A 22,238-nucleotide genomic window follows, 5' to 3' on the forward strand; every position below is an offset into this window, starting at 1 on the left:
TAACAGTCAAAATTACAAAGAAATACAGCTGTCACACAACTGAACTGGATCAAAGGAAAGATTTATTGAAAATTAAAAGAAGTAATACAAGGCTCTTAGGGAACAGTACAAAAAAAGATAGCTGCAGGTTTGAATACAACAGGACAGTCCTAAATACAGCTTCGGGAAGTAGCCTACATACAGTTGAGTACATACAGCCTTAGGAAGGAAGCACAGCAGCACTGAGTCACAAAACCGGTTACACTATTTTTTTCATCAACTCCTGTCAAATATACTTAAACTGTTTAATTGTACATTTGATTAAAAAATCTTTAGACACATTCTCTTCAGTCTTCACATGTCCTAAATGCATGTAACTAAGCTTAGAGGATAACCGTCAGTTCTGTTTTTTTATTTCTTAAAAACAGGAACAAAACTTTACTTTTCCTACCCCCAAGCCATTATTTAGACTTGCCATATCTGTACTTATCCCTTTGCAATGATCCTCCCCCTTAGATGTAAATACAGGTAGCCAGTTACAGTACTTAAACTAATGACAGGTTCAAACCTACATTTTTGTATCAGCTCTAAATCAAAGCAAGCCAAATTATATTTGTTATACTTCTTTGCATTTTCTTTTTACAGTTAGTTATTTTTCTTTAAAACATAAAACGTCTATTATCAATGGGTACTGCACCACACACTTTTTATCTCCTACAGAGACATACAGGTATATCGGTGCTTCATGCTAATATTTAGAAAATAAATGATATGTGTCAAATAGACGAGGGGTGTGACGAATGCTAACTTCTACAGGTGAGAATGGATAAAGGGTTATGACTCTATGAGCCCCATACCGGAAATATGATTGGTCCCGTGGAGCGAGGTATGACGCCAATGTTTTACAGTGAAGATTAATAACTGCCCTCTCACCCCGCGCACAACTCAGAGCCAACCAACATAAAAAAAAAACATATTGCATGCTTTTCTCCAGAACTGCAAGTAAAAAGCAGTATAAAAAAAGAAAGACTTCACAAGTACACATATCTCTAGAACGATATTTTCTAAGGCACAAATGCATTCGCGGTTTGTCGTGTTTTCAGAGAAATCTGAGCCATCTTTGAAAGGCTGCCTCAATACGTTCACCCACAAGAGGATGTGACGGGCTTACTTTCAATTAACTGCGAAGCAAGACAAACAAAATGCACCTTTACATTAAAAACACCCAGAAATAAAGACAGACTAACGTAAAAAATACCATTCAAATATCATTCAAGTCATTGTCACATTTCTTCCTTCACTCTTCACTGTGAGGTGGCTTGCACCTTTTTAGTTTTTACTTGTATAGATTAAACCAAAACTTAGCTGGATGAGAAAAGACAAAAACAGGGGGGGGATCAATTACCATCATTGACATTATGACAGAGGTCACCTTTTGGTGAAGCAAAGACAACAGTAATGAGAGTCAATCGTCTCTCTATTGCTGTGAATTAGAGACATCTACCCCCGTCTTTCCCTCCTTATGATCCATCTGATCCATGCTGTCATCTGCCAGCTCCCCTTCTTCACTTCCCTGGAACATGTCGTGGGTCCACTTGGGACTACTTCCCCCCTTGCGATAGACGAAGCGGCCCCGTCGGGCCGGGAAGGCTCCCCGGCCACGCCCACGGTTGTCCACCCAGTTGTCCCGTTTCTCACCGTCCCGGTCATCGTGCTGGAGAGAGACGGGGAAGGCAGGCGGAGGAGTAGAAGTTAAATTGACAGGGATGTGCGAAGGACTTTATAAGTTGTTTGCAAAGTCTTCAAGGCACAATGACATAGGTGCTTCCTTGTTATTTTATTGCAATTGTTTTTACCAAGTGCAGTTGCTGTTTTGTCACAAGTCAGCGACACTGAAAATGATGGTCTCTCCCTCAATGTGTTGCCGTGGTTCAAGTGTTGATGATGATGATGGTAATGAATGATTTTTAACTAACAATGACTAGAATAGAGATTAGAAGAAGATCCAGAGTGACTTTCCAGATCCAAGAAGACACAGGCCAGTATTAATTCCTAGCTCATTTTAAAAAGACACATGAACGATGGCCACTTCAGCTCAATCGGTAGGTTGCTAACTTGCTACATAGAGTAAAACACAGGGGTCCCTCTGAATTAACATAGCAGTGTCATCCCTTTGGTTTCTTATGGTCCAAATGTGCTCAGTGACACAACACCTACATTTTACTTGTTTCCTGGTTGCCATATTGCCACTGTAAAAGGCTCATTAGGTTAGTGCTGTTGCACCAAAGCAAGAAAGTCCTGTGTTTTGACCCAACTGGGGCCTTTCTGGGTGCGGTTTGCATGTTCTCCCAGTGTTTATGGTGGTTTCCTCAAATACGTGCATGTTAGACACATACTCCTGCTAGTAGTGCCTTTGATCACAGGACTGACCTTGGACCGTTCCATGGCCACTGCTGAGTGGCTGGCTACCCACTGGTCAACTGCACAGAGTCAATTTCCCCATGGTAACTAAATTGAACTTTACTCTGCCACCGTTTGTACACTGTTGACCACAAACTTAAAAGAGAAATGGAACCATGGCACCATTTTGACGCCCTCATGTGGCAATAATGATTAATAGCAACACTGCAAATTGTTCCTATTTTTAATTATGGCATTATGTAATTTTAAATCACTAGTCTGGGAGTCTATGTGTGATTAAAAAAAAACATTTTAGAATATCAGTAAGATAAACCAATGTTATCCACGATTGTAAAAAAGATTATTTCAGAGTAGAGTACTCACAAAGTAATACTTTCTGCTCTTGGGAGTGTATTCAGGGTCCCACTCCTCCTCTGGAGGGCGCACTGGGGCATTGCTATTGGGAGGGTTGCCATTGCTGTTGTTGCCTGGGTAATTGCCTCTGTTCCAGCCCCTTCCCCTCACCCTGGGGTACTGAAATCAAAACGAGACAAGTTCAATCTCTCTGTAAGTGAACTAGTACAACTTGACTGACACTTACGCTGCCTTCACACGAGGCAGATGGAAAGATGCAAAGATCACAGCATATTTGTCGCTTTGTATATCTGTTGCTCACACGGTTGCGACGTCATCAAGCATGCGTCCGTAGTGACGCGTGTCATTGCAGCTACCGTTGTAGCTTTGTAGCTGGAAGTTGTAGCTTTGTAGCTGGAAGTTGAAGCCCAGCCCAGCTTCAATTTGTAGCTTTTGCAGCGGCTACAAAGTCGAATGGCTCTTTGCATCTTCATGTCGCTGGCTTCCATTGAAAATGAATGGTAGACCGTGGCTTTGCATCTGCCCGTGTGAACGCAGCATTATGTGTCATCCATTCAGAAGTCGTGACATGATGCTCAAATTAGCATTCAGTGGAAAAGAAAAAAATATTCAGCTGTTGTGCATAAATTAAGGGAGAGATTAGATAGATAGATTAGACATTAGATAACCATCAGGTGCTACACTAGCAGAACACTATAGGCATTACTTCACATTAGTAGGATTTCACTCACTGATGTCCGTTACTTTACCTGTACAAAAATCAGTGTAGTACATGGGATATGTTATGAAAGAGTACCACCACCATCATCATCATCCACATTATGTTCCTTATCATTAGAAGGAAGGAACAAATCAGAGCATCGCAGTCTAAAGTGGAGGCATTAGGAATGGAGAATAGCAACAAAATGAGACATGTAGTCTACAGTTGTGTAATTAGAAATAGAGAACTGTAACAAAATGAGGCATGGGGTCTATAGTGTCCCCTTGTATATTGATTTCTTTATGCTGTAAAAAAACACCACTGTACTGAATGAGCCAACCCTTCCCGTTTGTAACCTTTGGCCTGGGCGATGGATATAAAATGGTAAATGGTGCATTTATATAGCACCTTTATGCAAGGCGCTTTACATAGATTGTGCATTACATTCACCCATTCACACACACATTCATACACCGATGCCAGAGGAAACCATGCAAGGTACCAACCTGCACATCAGAGCCTAGCCATATTCTCATTTACCATTTATATTATTAATAATTAATAATTTTCTTGTGCCGAAAACAGCAAACAGGCTGTTGACAGAGGTTTTCACAGGTCTCCTAGCAATAACACAATGGTAGCAGAGGAGGCGAACGAGGCGAGTGGAGAACTTACATATCCGCGTCCTCTACCCCTGTCCATGTTGTGACCCTCATAATCGCGAGGCGGCCTGTCCATGGGCCCGGGGGGGTAGTCTCGTGGGGGATAGCGCCCTTGGCCTTGACTGTAGCCCTCCTCCTCGTGCTCTGGCCCCTCCCCCATGTACTCTTTACCCCTGTAGGGGGGAGGATAAGGGGAGGGAGAGGATGAAGAGGAGGATGACGAGGGCGAGCGTTCGCGCTTCTTCTTACCCTTCCTGCAAGTGTGAAGAAAAGGTCACAACATCAGGAACTGCACTTACTACGTGACTTCATGTTTGAAGTAAAACTCACATTTCTTGAGGGTGTAGCGCTGTCTATATTGATTGGAAGTTTGGAACACACTAAAAATGAAGAATACATTTCAGGGGTTGGTTTGATACAGCCAAATACCGTGGAACCAAGGTTAGAAACCTACTTAGATTTCTTGTGGTGCTTAGCAGATTTCTCAGAGGACCGCTCTCTGCTCGGTCCCCGGGAGCCTGAGGGGCTCCCGGCACCCTCCCGCTTGTAGTCGCGCTCCTTCCCAGAAAACTTCTTCCGTCTCTCAATGTCCAGGCGCAGGTCCATCACATCACCTTTGAGTTTTTTACTCGGATCCTGTGGAGATACATATCAATATGCTCAGAGTTAACTATCGCATTGTTAACTGTATTATTGATAAAAACAAACAAAAGTATGAACAGTTTAAACAGTAGGAAAATATGAGAAGCAACCCCCCTCCTAAAATAGATGCATCACTCCATGGAAAAATGACGATTTTAAATATCTATAGTGCATTACTGCCCTCTACTGGTAATAATACAATTTCACAAATCACTCTCTCCACAATTAGAACTTCTAAAAGAAGAAAAAAAACATTTTACATAGTATGGTACATAGTAACATTAGTCGTGGGAACAAGTGGCATGCAGTATTTTAAAGCGCTTTTAAATTAATTGCAAGTTAGCAAATTTCACAGTACTTTTTTGCTTTATTTTTGAGGAAGAAATACTTACAAGGTAATGGCACTGATTAGGGTCCCTTGAGAGGCTTGGACTCAGGATCTTAATTCACCTCCTTTTAGCCTTTGCTTGAGTTCGTACATAATCAATAACCATATCTCATAGGCTGTGGGGGACTTGCTTGGTATTTACAATACACAATTGGGCTCTTTCTGATATAGATTTATGCATCCTTTGAAAGAAAAGCACAAAGCTGAATACTGCTGCTTCAGATCAGCACAAATAGGTTTGTTTTCTTTCCAAATATTTGAAATGTCAAAAAATGCTGGTCACCTTGTAGCTGCTCTCCTCCATATCCTCAAACAGCTGAGTGTGCTTCTTAAAGGCACTGGGGGAGACATCGATTCTCCTTAAAGAGAAAAAGGCAGAAAGAAAGCCAAATAAGACTAAGATCTACACATATTTGCCAATCTTCCAGTCCCAGATGGACACACAAAGGAATTTCACTGACAATGTTTGGTGTGATCTCAGTTTCAAGAGAATGATAACCTTACCTGTGGATTTCTGGGCTCTTCCTTTGCTTCATCTTTTCTACCTCTGCAGCCTTTCTTTGGTAAATGGCAAACCGCTCACTTAAAGACATGTCTGAGGAGCGAAAGTGTTGTGCTGGAAAGAAAACAGGATAACGTTATTGAGGAAACACCAGTTTCAATGCATTTGTATTATAACATACAAGTGAAGTTACCTCAGAATGATTTGATAGTGTCAAATCATTTATCAACACTGTTAAATTTAACAGATTATCCGACGAGTCAGTCTGCGGTTTCTTGTGTATCTTGGGAATCTTGTGAAATGTGGACAAACCTGATGCAGACCATACTGTACCTTTGATGTAATGCACAATAGAGACTATGTGCTGAGCAAACAGCTCTGAAGGGCTGCGGCGGATCTGTGCAGATTGAATGTGCTGGAAAATGGAGCGGAACTCCTCATTTTTCTTAGCAGGGTTGACCGACGGACGGCGCTCTTTAGGCACAGATCCAGAAGAGCTGAAAGAGCCAATAACAAAATACGTGTGAAAAACAAATGACTGATCACCTGATTGCTGCCAACTCAATAGCCATTAACTGGTTTAAAAGCCAACCAAGATATACAATAGAACAACCACCCGTGGTTAAAAAGGCTGGTTACTGGCCAAGCGTGCTGTTAGAACAGAAAATGGCTTGAAGCATAAATGCATAAATATTGCACACATCATTGAGGTGTACACTATATGCCCTACACATGTACCTGGGCATTTCATCTAAGGAGGCCGGTTTGGGCTCAATATCTTCCCTCGCGCGGGAATGGGCACGCGGCGTGGGCGACGCATCTCTTGGCGGCATGGCCACGGGGAACAAGGGCCTGTCCTTCTCCTTGCTGTTGGAGCCTTTGGGAGGTGGGGCAGCAGGGGACGGACTTCGCCTGGACTTCTCTTCCCTCTTCTCTTTCTTCTCCTTCTTCTTAGCCTTCTCTTCTTTCTTGGAGCTGTGCTTGCGGCTGCGGTACAGCTCCTCCTCCAAATGTTCAATGTCCTCTCCCTCCTCGACCTCTCTGCTGCGGCTCTTCTCCTTACGTGACGGGTAGGAGGTTGGATAAGCAGGTTCGTCATCCCATTTCCCATAAATGTCCCTTTCAGTGAGCGTTTTGGTGGACTTGGACTTGATCTCACCCTCCTCTTCAGGCTCCCTGCCCTTCATCCCGTGGGACTTGAGGAACTCTTCTTCGCCGGCATCAAAGAAAGGCGTGCCTTTCTCTTCCTTGGAGTCTCCTTCAAAGGCTGCGGCAGCGTTGAAGGCTTTCTCCACTTCCCCCTGCTCCTTATCGTGGACATTGTCCTCATCTGGCTTTTTATTTTTTGAATCTGCCAAGAACCTGAGAGAGACAAAGTCACTGACCATTTATTATATATCTTGAGAAATGTATATATATTTTAAATCACTTGAATATTTGTTATTTTAGAATATGGGTTAGGTATCAAAGACTACGGTACAACAATTACAGAACAAAAATGAGAGACAAATAAAAGGCAAATTTCAAAACAAATCAGAGATGGGAATCTACATTTAGATGAGATGTAACATGAATAAAAACATTTTGAAAGCTTTTACTAAGCTATAGTGGCCTTATAGCCTACCAATTGCCTATAAAAATGTAATTACCTAGTAAAACTTATTGTTTGATAGGGGTGTTTTAATAAGACTATTGTGCTTGGTTATTTGGTTTGTAATTATGTAGTCCAAATTATGTGTGAATGATTCTGTGAACAATAGTGACAATGGAATGCCCATCTCTGATACAAACATTACTGACCAGGACCCATATTCCAATAATTAATACTTACTTAACCACCAGCCCCTAAATAAGAGGGATTCATACAATCTCCTTGCAATGCATAGAAGAAGAGGACTTTTCCCAATTTGTTATTCACACTTAAAAAGACGAGTCCTATGTCATCCATTTTAACCTGTATTCTTCTGAGGATCTTTGTGGCTTGGCACAGACTGAACACATTTGAAAGAATAATTACATGTCAAACACTGTGTGGACACAATTTGCAAAGAAGGAAAAAAAAAATCATCGTGGAAACGTAACTGTGATAGTAAAGAAACAAACATACTTTTTGAAGGCAGAGGAAATTGCGCTCTTATCTTCGGCCTTGACGTCGTCTTTTGAGAAGAATCCGAACCCGCTGAAGGTGGCTGTCTGCCCGGACTTTGTAGGGGACTTTGTAGGGCTCTTCTCATCGGCGGCAGGTGCAGGAGGTGGGCCGCCAACGGTTCTCCACATTGGGCCACCACTCCCTGGTTCTTTACCGTCAGCTGCAGCAGAACTCCCCGCCTTGGCTCCAGCAGTAGAGCCAGTTTTAGGGCTGGTTTGTCTGGGACTGGTGTCATAGTCAAGCCATTTACCCCCGGATACCTTCTCGATCGCACTCCCATCTGGCGCCTGGTCCGGCCTATCCATTTGCTCTTGTGCAGGCCTTTCCTTATTGTCCTTGGGGCCGGGCTTTCCCTTGTTCCTGCGATGGCGTGGAGATACTGACCGGGACCGGGACCGAGAGGAGTAGCTCGAGTGCCTGGACCGCCGGGACCGGCCGGAGGACGAGCGGTCAGAGTAGCGGGAACGGCTCCGGCTGCCTGAGCGCTTCCTGGGGGGTGTGCGTGAGCGGCCCCTCCGTGGGCTGTGTGAGTGATGGTCTTGGTCATGCCAGTTGCCACCACCACCACCACCCTGCCAGTTGTTGGATCGGTAGCCATAGTTGCCGCTACCTCCCCTGCTCTGGTAGCGGCCGCGTGGATAATAGCCCCTGGGTCTACCACCTCGGTAGACAAAAGGTCTGCGGTAACCACGGTTGTTGTAACCCCTGAAGTTTCCACCCCGGTTGTTCTGGTCTCGGTAGTCCCTGGTGGGGTAGTGTCTGTCACGGGACGGAGAGTATGATCTGGACCGGGAACGAGACCTAGAGCTGGATGAGAGGAAGAGAAAGAACAAAAAACATTTGCTATTGTACTAAAACCAGTGAAGTTTGGTTCCCAAACAGTGGGTCGGGACCCGTTTGTGGGTTGTGGACAAATTTAGTTTTTAATTATTATTTCAAAACATTCCCCCCAAAAAGAGCAAAATCCAATGACTTTTTTCAGTAATTTCATGAAGAAATCAAAGAAAAACAAAGAAATTACATATATTAGAAAACAAATGTTTACGTAGTAGTGAAAATAGCCAATCTACAAGCTCACAATGCGAAGCGACACATTGTGAGCTTGTAGAACTGCTATTTTCACTAGTTTGGGTCCCAGGCAAACGGCTAATCTCTTTATTGGGTCTCTGAGAAGTTTGGGAACCACTGTGGGCAACTGTTGTTCTGGCCAAAAGGGGGCAATATAACATCAGACACTACACTGAGCCCTCAACCTCCCCCTGTATGGATAACATGCGTGGTGCACTGGTGCCATTCATCCATCAACCAACAACCTAAAGAAGCTGTAATTTTAACAATTTAAATCCATACACGGTCTCACCAAGACCGAAACCAACAAACACGATACATTTAAGACAACTAGCTGTTACAGTTATTTAGTACAAATACAGCGTTCAACTGACTAAGAAAAGATGGGTACAAGATTAGAACATTAAAAACTGTTAAGATTTAAAGTGTATACAAAATCTTCCAAAACATACAGTTTAGAAAATGCAGAGAATACATTTGTACTAACCCAGGAAGATTTTTTGAAAGTTATGTTTAAAATATTAATTGTAAACCGATACCTGGTGGATCAGTAATAAGACTCTAATGTCTCTCAGCTTACCCCTTGACGCGTTTCATTGGAATTGAATGGCAAGGCTATCACTATCAACGTTCCCATACACTGCCTCCTTGAGTGTTGAGTGAAACCGTACCAAAGGCCACACAACAGAACACAACGTACAGCAGTCCACAGAGACAGACTAAATAAAGAGGGTATGAGGGAGATTTAACATGGTAGTAACCAAGTCATTTGCATTTACTGGTGATCAATCATTGACTATGTAGTGCAATGGTCTCAAATCACCCTCTAATCATTCCAAAAAAAAGTTAAAGAGGTCAAGACCTGAGTGGGACCACAGAAAGGCATGTGTGCGTTCAAATAAAAAAAGAATGTTGGGCTACTAAGTAATATATTACTGTAATAGTATTGGTTTCCCCAGTAAAGAATAGTGTAGCATTACAATTGCCAAAACAGTAATATTAGTTATTAATCCAAATAATGTTGCCATTACTGCGATACAATGAACAGTATTTGTTTCTGACCGAGATAAACATTCTCTTCTCTGCATTATTTGTCTATGAGCTGTGGTGTGTCCATCCAGCTGTGTAGAGGAGCCCATTCTAGCAGCCATAAGAGGTTGTCATATCTATGCTATCAAGCTAGCAATACGACACATTGTAAACTTTGTGCAGGTAGCAACTAGCAAAATTACATTTCTCAATAGAAGAGCTTGAAGAGTTATATTGTATTACCCTACAGTTAGGTGACAATAGTGTTTTATTCACACACACACAACACAAAATGTTACATAAACATTAGGTAGCAAGGATCGTTGAACCCATATTATCCAGTAGAAGCTCCATGCACCACCCGCCCCTCTATACCAGAATGCATGCTGGCTGGACCAGGCTATGATGGAGCAAATGGAAATGTGAGCCTTTTATTTCTCTGTGGATTTGGTCCTGAGACACAGCCCAGGCAGACATTGACTGATAATTGGATGAACTTGAAATTTTAACTTTTATGAAATTCAATTGCAACAATAAAAGCTAGCGGCCTAATGCTGTAAAACTAATGAACTTATTTTTATATTAAATAGATTTGCTGCGGTAATCTTCCCAAGTTAGTATAAAAATGAATGTAGGATCCTGGCATTGTTAAATTGAGGTGATTTTCTGTTTTAAGAAAGACAAGGCTGACATTACATTACCTGTAGCGATGTTTCCTGGATCTTGATCGGGAACGGGTTCTGGATCGAGATCGCGAATAAGACCTTGATCTGGAGCGGGACCTTGATCTAGAACGGGACCTAGGTGGAGAACCCGGGGCCTTTGACATCTCTGCTGTGACGGTTGTCAATTCTCAACAATTCTCCTGTAAAGGAAACAAGCAAGTTGAGGCCGTTAATTGAGTTAACAGGTTAATAAATTAGCGGCAGTTTGTGTGTACACCAACGCAGTCAGTGAACGCACTAGAGCTGCTTGCTGACAGCTTGTGCCTGGTGAAATTGCCTAACACCTTGTCTGCAGTCATCAAGACTTGCGCTCTGCTTTTAACCCTGACACAACCGTCCCAATGTGCAAAGAGAAGAACGGCATCGAAACCTAAGTGAGTATAATATTAGCAGCAACACACAGAGGCTCACCATTAAAACAATGCATGAGCAATATGCCATTAACACATCTTAAGAGACAGTTGTAAGAGCAATACAGAAGGTAGAAAAAACAGATAGTGAGCAATATGAATTGTGCTAGCTAGAGAACAATGAAAGCTGGCTGGCATGGTCCACTTCAGACAGAAACAATGTAGTAACAATCTAGAAGTCAAGTAACAACCAGACTCGTATATTGACTCCAACTCCTTACATCTCAATTGCGTATAATGTTGAAAACGGACACATATTCTAGTGCTGCACTCATCCACAAGATCACCAGATTAATTCCTAAATGTAAAATGATACTTCAGGAAAGTCTCCATACTTTAGCTAAAGTGTGTTGTAAGGAGAACACATTCAACGTAGTGTGAGAAGGTTGAAGGACTTGAATCAATACCATTAATGCAGGACCGGTACAAAGTCTGCAGACCAAGACTCATAATGGGATCCAGTGGGTAGTCAAGGGGTCAAATCTAGCATCCATATTTAGGAATGCATTTAAACAGTAACCAACAGACAGCATTCACAGTCTTCCATTACGCAAAGATTTGTAAATGTGGCAAAACACATTACCACTATATGAGTCGGGTGACTCATCAGTTGAGCAAATACTGACAGTGGAAAAGAAATGGCACAAATGGGGTCAGGCGTGTCAATGGGTCAGAGCTCAAATGGCCTGTGTGTTCCATTTCACTAGTCTGGTAACAAAACATCATTCTGGGAAATATTAATCCAACCATAAGTCAACAAACCGTGAAAACCATGCTGGACATTTACCAAATCCAAGATTTGACTCATTCTGTACCAATGATGAAAAAATACGTCAGAAAGCTCTGAAGTCCACATTGCCAACTGATGAAAAATACGTAATTTTGTATAATTTATTAAGTTAGATGGCGCTCTTCACTACCTATGAATAGCTCTTGGTTGCTACTATTGCTAGGCAACAGAGTAAACAGCAAATGAAACTGACATGAAAAAGTCTGCCTTTTTCATGTAAACATATTTTTTCAAATGCATTTCATCTCAGATTATTTTCCCCCCCCGATTGCATTTTTGGTCATAACAAGGTTTATTCACGGCCCATAACTAAAGCGTCTTTGATCGCGGTTACAAAATGTATGTTTCGGGCTTTCGGCTGAATTAAAATAAGATCGTGGGAGCCTATATAGCCGTTGTTTAAAGACAAGCTTTTCTAATAAAAGATTTTAAACTTTTGTTATAATAGAAGAACTCTGAATGAAAATAACACCATTGTTTGAAAAAGTAAAAATGTATGTTTTACTCTATAAGTCACGTCTGCAAAAATTCAACAATGAAGAGGGAGTGGTGCACAATAAATGCATCCGTCAGGAGCTAGGTTAATTATTAGATGTGCATAAAGGCCATAAAAGTCTGCATGCATATTTGCATGCTTACCGTTGCCCTCATTATCGAAGCTGTGCCGTACTATTCACATACATGTACTGAATAAGTCATTACTAATTAGTGTACCATGTCTGTGCATTTTTCCCCAGCATCTTCTAATTCACTGTTTCCCAAATACTTTTTTATAGGGTGTAGTGTGGTCACTGAACTGAGGGCAAAAAGAGGCAAGACAATCACATGACATGGTCCTTGCCACCCAGAACAAGAAAATGTCATTGCACAAACTGGCAGTTCCACCAGCCATTCTTTGGGACAACGTAATATTTCACCAGATTATTCCAATTAAATGGGTTAGGATTGCAGCAGGTCAGTCTCACAGGCCAGACATTTAAGCCCAAAATCCCAGAAAGTCATATGATTTATTCTTTTCTTTTACTGCATCTATTCTGCTGTGCTGCCTCTGGTGACTGAATTTTCCCTGCAGGGCCCAGGCCGCTGGAGTAGCAGGGAACCTGACAGCATGTTGTGGGTTCGAATCCTGAGACCGTTGCTCCGCGTCACTCCCCATTTTCCTGTCAGTCTACTGTCCTATCAATAAAGGCATAAAAGCCTAAACATTTTTTAAATCTGCTGGATCAATAAAGCTCTATGAATCTTGCTATTCACCATAATCATTCAGTGGACAGCCACAATGACATAGCCAAAGACAACAAGTGCATCCTTGTGATGCATTTTTGTTTTTACAGAGGATGTGGTTTTCGGTGCATAATTCTAGCAAAGTCTTAATGGAGATAGGAACGTGAGATAGCTTAGGCTACAAGCATGTATGGTTGGTTCCAGAAAAGCAACGCACACCGTATGCAGGAAGTCACAAATAACACATAATATCTGACTTTATGGTCCTTCATGGTAGGCGAGTATGGGTATGCAATGTTCATCTGGGCTAACTTATCAGGCCCATTGTGGATGTGCACTCATCCATCCAGTAACTGTGTCAGTTTGTTTACTTTGAAAACAAGCCAGATTGGTATATGAGCTGTGGACTGGGGTCCAATCAAAGGGAGACACATTGTATTTGTTGTTCAAGAGACTGATTCTTACGAGTATCAACCCAGACTGTACAGATTAAAGGCAGCATTTGTTGCAGAGTTTGTGGTATAAATCATTGTTTAACAGGCATTTAAACTGACACACTAAGGTGAAGGCAGATTCTCAAAACAGTGTATCACATCTAGTGTAATCTTAAATCTTGTATGCCATACCCCCCCCCCTCCTCACACTGTGTGTGTGTGTGTGTGTGTGTGTGTGTGTGTGTGTGTGTGTGTGTGTGTGTGTGTGTGTGTGTGAGAGAGAGAGAAAGAGAGAGTGGGGGAAGGCAGAGGGCGAGAACACACAAGACACTCATTACATTTTGTTTTTAATGAATGCATATGTACCCAAGAGATGTAACAGCTGTGAGTGACCCAGTAAACACAACATCATTATTTTCTAACCGTGTATATGATTAATTCAAAGTGTATATCTGTATGCCTTTAGTTTAAATGTTCAATTAATGGAAAATGGGGGTTGGGGGACCCTTATGCAAACAACTCTTAGCAGATTTTGTATTGACCTGTACTTTACTTGAACTACCCATTCTACAAACTGTTAATACAATTTTCAATCATTCACGAGCTGGGCAGAAGCGTTCATTTTCTATTTAAAACACACGTTACAAGTAAGACTCTCGATAACGTTGAAGTTAGCAGCACCAAATTATAGCTTGACCACCACCACGTAGTTCAACGCACCTACTCGAGACACACTTGGACACAATAATAAGCTAGTGGTCACTCACTATTCACTATTAACTCCACGGCCAGTGGTCATATACATACCGTTTCACCGTGGTCTTTTCTCCCCGTCCGTCGGTGGTTGAGACGAGGCTAAAGTGGAGCTACGCAACCTCCTTCCTTTGCTTCCTGGTTTGATCTGAAAGAACAATATCCCGTTAGCGAGCTAGCTCGATACCTGCTGCTACTAGCTTGCGACGCGCGGCTAAGCTAGCAACTGGCTAGCAACACGGAAAACAAACGCCTGGACGGTCCAACTTCGTTCGGTTCACCGCTCGGTAGCTGCATTGATGTCACAATGTGACTCAATCAAAAACAAAAACAAATCACGCTAAGCATACATGTTTGCACGTGTCGCAGGGGATGGTATTGTTTGTTAAAATTTGATAACGACCATTCGCTAACGCTGCTACCAACCAATCGATCTAATTATGATAGGAGCCTAGGAGGAGTGAGTGAGTCGCGCGAGACGCCGTGAGGCGGGACTGCCCTTTTCGCAGAGCTTTCGCCAAGGTGGGCGTGGCTTTGAGGTTATTATTCTCAGATTATTCTGTGAGTAGGGTTAAGGTTTAGGTTTAGCCATAGTGTTTGTGAGGTTAGGGTTACATTTAAACTTTAGGCATAGTTTTTGTGAGGTTAAGGTCAGGGTTACTCATAGGGGGGTTACTAGGTTTAGGCATATAACCACGCCCACCTGCGCAAAAGCTCCTCGAAAAAGGCAGTCCCACCGTGAGGCAGAGTTGCAGCAGCAGGGGTCAAATTTCAGTATCTAATCTTCTCCACGCACCGCAGCACAGAGCACAGCCATGCTCTGCTGGTGCAGTCAGTCTGACTGCCACCTTTCAGTAATCTCTAACTGCAGTAAATAAATCCTTCTTTGACAGTTGACACAGGTTCTTGATATGGCTTAGCTCTGGTCCATAGCTCTAATGCGTCTAAATGAAATGCATTAGAGCTATGGATCAGAGCTATATGGCTATGACTGCTACAACTACAACGTCATTTAAAAATGTTAACCAATCTGTAGAGTAATACAATAACTTGAACATCTCTGCAGTGGTTGCCAACTTGCCACTGCTCTCCCTACTCTTCCATTGAGAAACATAGACCGTCACCTGGCCTAGTTTCCCTCTAGTGTATGATGACACATAGGCCTACTGGTCTGGTTGACAAGTAGTGGTTGAGCAATATCTCCCCTGACCAATCAGGGATTTAAATGTTTGTTGGGAAAGTACATTGCACATAGGGATACCTGGAATTTGTCCTGTGCGTTTATTTAACCCATCATAATCTCTCAAGACATATTCGCACTTCGTAGCCAGCAGCTGCAAAATCAAAGGAATGCTGCTGGGTTCCCAGATTGAACCCATAGGAGCAGTGGGCAACTGTCGAACAGTGCCCAAGAGTCCATGCAGTAGGAGTTTGAGGACCTCTGCCTTTGCTTTTACTAGATAGGCCTACCACTTCACCAGAAGGACATTTGGTTAAATTAAAATGCAGTCAGAAACTAGCTATTGCAGCATTTGCATTTCCTTTCATCACCACTAAAACAGGTGGCTGCAATTCGAAACTGGCTGGGGGTCTCTGGAACTTCAGGGTGTGAGCGAGGGCTGTTTACCTTTGGGTTTCTTTTGTTGTCTTTTTTTTGTTATGTTTTTAGTTTTCTTGTATTTATATTTATAGTTGATTTCTGTTCATTCATTATTTGGTGGTTTTGAAATAAAAACAAAGAAAAGAAACTGGCCCCGGTAAAACCCACCTTTTCAGACTCCATCATGGCCCATAGCACTTACCCTACCCCCTTAGATAGCATTTCTGTAGACTTAGATAGCATTTGATACAGACTTATAGCATGTTATGAGACAGCACTATAATTGCATTGTATGTAGTCATAGCACGTCATAGTACATATGTATAGCATAGTATAGTATATATGTATAGTTTATATGTATAGTTTCATTAGATATTCCACTGTTACTTTCTTAGCTTACGCATGTTTCATGATAAATGTGATGTATTCCCATGCTTTTTTGTTCTTGCTTAATGTAAATCGCTCTGGATTAAGAGCGTCTGCTAAATGCCTAAATTGTAAATTGGTAAAATGTCAAAGCCTAACCCCCCCACGCGCCACCTGAGCTGATTACTGTACATATTTATATTTATACTACTCGTTTAATTGATGTTTTAGCATAGGATTGTATATATGTCTATCATTCAATGTTTCGATGAATTGAGTACAACGGACCCAAATGGAAACAAGCAATAGGCTTTCTTGGATAAATAGTCAAATAAAGTATTCGATCAATCAATCAAAAACTTTGTAAAAACCCCCAAACTATCAATTAACCTTTTGTTACACCCTTTTCCACACAAATGCATGGCACTTTTTTCAACACAGTCTGAAGCTTCATATTCATTTATAGCACAGGACACTATTTTTATCTGATCCACATAACACCGTCTGTCTCATCTGCCTGTGTCTGATAGGCGCGGGTGAGAAAGCACACGCACCTGTCAAGGAAGCTTTAGGCCTGTGTGGACACAATACAGATAGAAGTATTTGGCCATTACTTTGCATTATAGTTATCTCAGCCTCAGTGTTGTTTATGTTTAGATGTTGCGTTAGCTTTCAATTAGAAACAGAATGTGATATCAAAATGACATACAAGAAATAACAACCTATCAAAAATCTAAATACCAGTATTCATTCTATTCACATATGGTAGGAATCAATCTACAGTGGTTTCACATTGCCACCACAAGTTGCCTCCACCATGAGGTTAATGACTTTAACCCTGTAAGACCCGGATATATTTCTACTTGCAAAAAATAGATTTCAACCTTACTACTACTTTGTACTACTAGGACTTAGTAGTAAAAAAATATGTATCGATATATATATATAATATATCTAATATATATAATATATCGATAATGTAATTAATTATCTATTGTTCTAATTTCGTGTCAAGCTGTAGCAGGGAGGGAACTTAAGTTCCTAGAACTACACGTGCCGTGCTGTTTATCTTGTCATTAGGCTGTGTATCATTCTGTTGGCATATGACCCCAGCCAATGAAATAATAAGAGGGGGATTAGTATTGTTAAATGCCATCTTTAGTACCTTGCTGTCACAATTGTGCATGCCAGCAGTCTAAAAGACACCTGTGTTTACATTATTCAAAACAGTATTGCAGTCTGTACCAGAGCCAAATAAAAACGTCTGGGTTTCCGAGGCTAGAGCCAGAGTGACTGCAGTATTAGTGATGGTAATAACATGTCATACCATTTGCATAAGCATCAGGGTTGAGGCATGGTTGCATAAACTAATTTGTCTAGAATTATTGTGTCACAAGTTCACAACACATATGTTGATAACTTGATAAGGGGTGTTCTGCATAACATACCATCCATACTGAAAAACCTGACAAGCAAGTCTTCAAGGGCTCATCTGTTGTGATACAAAAGCCATTTCAAGGACAGAGTCAAAGGAGATGTAGCTCAGTCCCCTACACCTACACTGCTACAGTTGATAACAGTGAAACTGTGGTTTCCTCATTTGAGTTCTTGCAAAACAGGTCTAGAATAGATCCTAGAACAACCCAGACACATGGGGGGGGGGGGGGGGGGAATCACACGAAGTGAGGGGCTCTCTTATCATCTTACAACATGATGATGTAAAACAAACATTGAGACAAAACAAACATTACATTCTCTTTAGTGTCAATGGCGTTTTTAAAACAAACATTAAACCTGTGTATATGAGTGGCTAGGTGCCCCTCAAAGTCATATTTGAGCCTACTTATTGTCTTTGCAAGTTTGCAATGTATGAAGAAAAGCATCAACATTTCACAGTAAATTAGGTTTGTCTGTGTCATTGATTTAACTGTTTTCTTAAGCAAGCGTAGAAGTCACAGCTTAAAGCAATACTCTCGGTCTCTGACCTATTTTCTTCTTCCTACAAATTTGAATACCCTGTGGTAGTCTTTAGTTATACAAATCCTGCTTGTAAAGCTTTGGACATAGGCCTACTTTGTGATCGAATATAGGGTTTATGAAGCCAAATTCACCAACAAGCTTTCAACACTGAGATTTAAAACATAATTAAAGGCAACCTTTAGACTTTAGACTAGGTCAGGCATTATTTCAGGCATTCAAGCCTAATGTGCTGAAAAAAGAAAGAGAAAAAGACCAGACAATCCCTTACCTTGTGTACCAGTAAAAGTGAAACCAAAAGCTCCCCACTGGCGGCTGCAGCCTCTTGGAGAAAATTCAACAGAATTATTTAGATCCTTCTCACTCAAAGATTTTTGGTTATGCTTTGAGTCACTGTCACACTTGTCACAGTCCAATGGTATTCAGACCCTGTACCTTCATGATTAGTGGGCGGAGTGGGTCCTTGCATGCATACAAATGAATGACTTTATGCAAGATACCGGTAAGTACTTCACAAAAGACTTGCTTATCAGGAAGTCGTAGACCCCAGCCAACCCGCCCTTTTCACTTAAGAGCAAAATGCCCACCATGTGAATGATGAGTAATGATGATAGACTGAAATCACCAGAATGTTAACAAACCAAAAGGCTGAAATCATAATTCAGGCAAGATCATCAGTTTGCTTGGCATGTGAGGGTTAGTGTTAGTATAGAATACAGTTTCGCCATCAGTGCTATTCATTGTGCTATATAGTAGCATTTTCTACATTTGACAGAGAACCAATAAAAAAAGGTAGCAATGATCACTTAGCTCTCTCTCCTCAATGTCTACTCATTTAAAAGGCAAAACCCCACTGATACTACCCATACCACTTTGAGTAATGTGGAATGCGGGCCCAAATCACACCTGGCTGAAGTTTTCATATCGTAGAACCATGAATCGACTATACAAATGCTGACCTTCCAGGAACAGGGATAGGAAGTTGTTCAACAGGATGTTCCCTATTACCAATACCAACAGTCTTACACTATTGTATTCTGCAAGGCAGAACTCATGGTGTGGACTCTGTGGAGTGTAAGAGATGGTCAAGAAACTACGGCGTTACCAGGAAAATGTAGAAACTGAGAAGTACAAAATGTATAGTGATATTGGGAGGCCATACATTACATGTATAGCGCTCCTGAGGCTGCAAAGTAAATCATATTGGTGATTGTTGTAGAGGCCATGTGTACAGAAGAAAACCTGTTCTTCTTTGTGTGCAGCTTTGCATTGTATGGTGAGCCAGGCCAGCTTTCTAATTATACCCCATTACATAGATCTGTCCAAAACAGAGCAAACAGATGCTGCAGACAGCACCGCCTGTTTTCCCACTGGGATTCTGTCTCTAATCACATTTCACTGTCAAAGTGGTCATATTTCAACAATGTCCAGTCCAATTTGTCTTACAGACTTGCACTGACATTTGATATGCTAGCAATACGACAGATTCACTGTAACCAAAAGAGGGTGGACTGTGTAGTAATGAGAGTTCTGTTTATGAATGAGTTGCCCTAGCGATGACATTAATGTCTCAGCACGAGGCTTGTTATATTTAACTGTGAAAGTGCACGATACATTATGATAGTGCATCTATTAGCAAGTGGACACCAAGTCTCACACAAACAATCTTTGTGGCCTTTGCTCTCTGTACCATTTGGTGTTAGCCCTTGCACTATATAACCTAGAAGAGCCTTACTGAAGGTCTTTAATGCCCTCAAGATATAGGCTAGGTGAAATATAGGCTATATACCAGTGGTTTTCAACCCTTTTCATATCAAGGCCCAGTATTCAGCATTTTAATTTGCCTCTCAGACCCAAAACGTAGAATATTTTGATGTCGTTGGATAAGATTTTGCCCACAATTCCATGCTGTATTTATTGATGTGGTGCCATCAATGCAGAAATGACCATTCTTCTACATTCTCTAATTGAGTAGACTCCTCTAGAGTGTGGAGGTCGAACTGCTGGGGCAGATCGGTGTGTGCGCGCATCCGCCTGGGTGATGTCAGACTGCTGGCGAGTGCGGTCGCTTTGGCATGGGATGAACTTTGACCAATAAATCCCAATGACCTGGGCACCATATATGGGGGCTGATGTCACGATGACCTGGCCACTTGCCTAGGGTGAGCAACAGGGATTTTAGTTAGGTGAATGACAGAGTGACGGGGATTGTGGGTTAGGTGTCAAAAACACAAGGTTTCATAGTTAACTGCGACCTCCGGTCGCAATAACGCCTCTATTCATATCGTTCATATACAGTTTTATTGTAACCTTGGAACGCTTCAGTGCAGCAGAAAACTAATGAGGGCAGAACTGCCATTTTGTTTTAAAGACAGTACTGCCACCTTCTGGAGATGGGCCTGAACATTAAATGTACTGAAGCAAGGAATTGTATGCAAATCAAAAAGCCAAGATTACAGAATTATGGGAGTGCATATTGTAAACTGCAATTTTGATTAGAAATATATCATTTTGCTATCGCCATCAAAATCTGTGAGATGTGAGACCAAGTATACAAATAGCATGCACACTGTACGTTGACTGGATTTCAGAACCAGACATACAGTATAATAGATATTAATAAATATGGAGATAGAGAGACAACCCCAACTCCCTTTCATAAAGCTTTATTCCACAGATCCCCTATGGCAGGAGGCCTAGCAGCTAGGCTCATTCATTATACATTTACATACACTGTCTGTGGTCAATCCTTACAATGCTTCGCAAGTTAAATAACTCAATAATTCAAGACAAACAGAACAAACACACATTGTTCAACTTAAGATAACAATAGCAACATCATAACAACAACAATAATAATAACCACTGTCAAATAGTATGTATTTCCTTATATTTTCTAAAATGTGTTACACTGTCAGTCATGTTTAAGGTGCACTATAAATTGCCATGTGACATTTCAGTAAAACTCATCAAATGTTGCACCATGACACACAGTGACTTCTTAGACAGACAATACTTGCTTGATTTAAAATTTTTGTTCCTTTTTTTTAGTCTCTTCTTTTTTCTTTTTGAGTCATGTTCCTCCGTTTTATCCTCTGCAGTTTGGAGATATCACAGAGAACCTCAAGCAGTCCATAGTTTTTTTTAGTTTTGGCACACTTTCTTATAATCTTCTGCGGTGTGGGGGCACAAATCTCTCAATCTCAACCAGAGTCAGAAAGATGCACCTCAATGGAAGCCTCAGTCAGGACTCACAGGACCTCTGGAAGCACAGGGGAGACATAAACAGAGGAGAATAGTTATACTAAGTTGCACACATGTGTCCCAGTACATATACATCCTACAGTACATATACAGTGCACGGACAATCTATAACGTAGTGTATCCAGGGGCTGTACCTGCAACATGCTGAGGTTTCATTGGACCTGTTTTCATCAGGAAAGGCTCTCCTCCCTCAAAGGCCAAGATTGGCTCAGTGCCCCTGCCACTTGGCTGTTGGCCGGGATTACCTCCACTGTTCAGATTGATGATCTGCTCAAAGTCGGCTGCCTGGCCATTAGCTGAGAGGCCGTTCTGGTGAGAGGCTGGCTGGACACCATTCAGGACAGAGCCAGAGACACCTTGTGATTGGCTGATGACTGCTGCGCTATTACTCACCGGCTCCTGAGGACTCTGTGCATTTACAGGTCCTGAAGGAAAGTTGAATATGAATATGCAATGAATTAATGGTTTTAGTATAATAATAATTGGTAATTATGTAACGCAATGTGCAATGTGTGGACTCTGTCATTATTAATAGGCAACATTACTGGTGTTGAGATGGTTTTCAAGTCATCGATACTACAGTACCAAGACAAAAGCACACTTATCAACTGAGAAAAACATACCTTGATTGATGTTTGTGTCCTTGCCATTGACCTGTGGAGAAGCCTTGGCATCCTTCTGCAATTGATAAAAACAACATACGATGATTTATTCCAATGTAATCTGAGCATATAGTACATACAATGGAGTGTTATACCATTACTGGCACTAGTGTTTCTGTAGTAGTTGGCACAAAGTCTA

General features: G+C 41.6%; 2 protein-coding genes across 8 annotated transcripts in view; both read right to left on the bottom strand.

Moving 5' to 3' along the window:
* Positions 1-42: 42 nt before the first annotated feature.
* thrap3b (thyroid hormone receptor associated protein 3b) lies at positions 43-18,550 on the bottom strand. 4 transcript variants are annotated; one of them, XM_080787643.1, is made up of 12 exons: positions 18,445-18,550; positions 14,285-14,378; positions 10,596-10,759; positions 7,756-8,604; positions 6,387-7,010; positions 5,982-6,145; positions 5,651-5,762; positions 5,430-5,505; positions 4,571-4,752; positions 4,130-4,370; positions 2,764-2,913; positions 43-1,693 (listed from the first exon to the last, which is right to left on the bottom strand). In XM_080787643.1, the coding sequence occupies exons 3-12, from the start codon at positions 10,721-10,723 to the stop codon at positions 1,457-1,459; spliced, it is 2,763 nt and encodes a 920-aa protein (XP_080643769.1). In that variant the 5' UTR covers positions 10,724-10,759; positions 14,285-14,378; positions 18,445-18,550; the 3' UTR covers positions 43-1,456. The 4 variants fall into 4 exon arrangements, 3 of the variants coding, with proteins under 3 accessions (XP_080643769.1, XP_080643770.1, XP_080643771.1); XM_080787644.1 differs by lacking the exon at positions 18,445-18,550 and having other exon boundaries at positions 4,130-4,289; positions 14,285-14,693; XR_013965654.1 differs by lacking the exons at positions 43-1,693; positions 18,445-18,550 and adding an exon at positions 3,056-3,621 and having other exon boundaries at positions 2,772-2,913; positions 14,285-14,693.
* Positions 18,551-20,823: 2,273 nt separating this feature from the next.
* Positions 20,824-22,238, bottom strand: part of LOC308332403 (uncharacterized protein) — a 44,559-nt gene continuing 43,144 nt past the window's right edge. For all 4 annotated transcript variants that reach the window (XM_080788297.1, XM_080788296.1, XM_080788295.1 and 1 more), the window contains 3 exons: positions 22,061-22,115; positions 21,572-21,862; positions 20,824-21,435 (listed from right to left, as the gene is read on the bottom strand). In XM_080788297.1, the coding sequence (XP_080644423.1) occupies positions 21,425-21,435; positions 21,572-21,862; positions 22,061-22,115 (357 nt within the window). In that variant the 3' untranslated portion in view covers positions 20,824-21,424. The remainder of the gene's footprint in view (positions 21,436-21,571; positions 21,863-22,060; positions 22,116-22,238) is intronic.

This window comes from Protomyctophum bolini, assembly GCF_963924005.1.
Source record: "Protomyctophum bolini genome assembly, chromosome: 17".
Classification (NCBI taxonomy): domain Eukaryota; kingdom Metazoa; phylum Chordata; class Actinopteri; order Myctophiformes; family Myctophidae; genus Protomyctophum; species Protomyctophum bolini.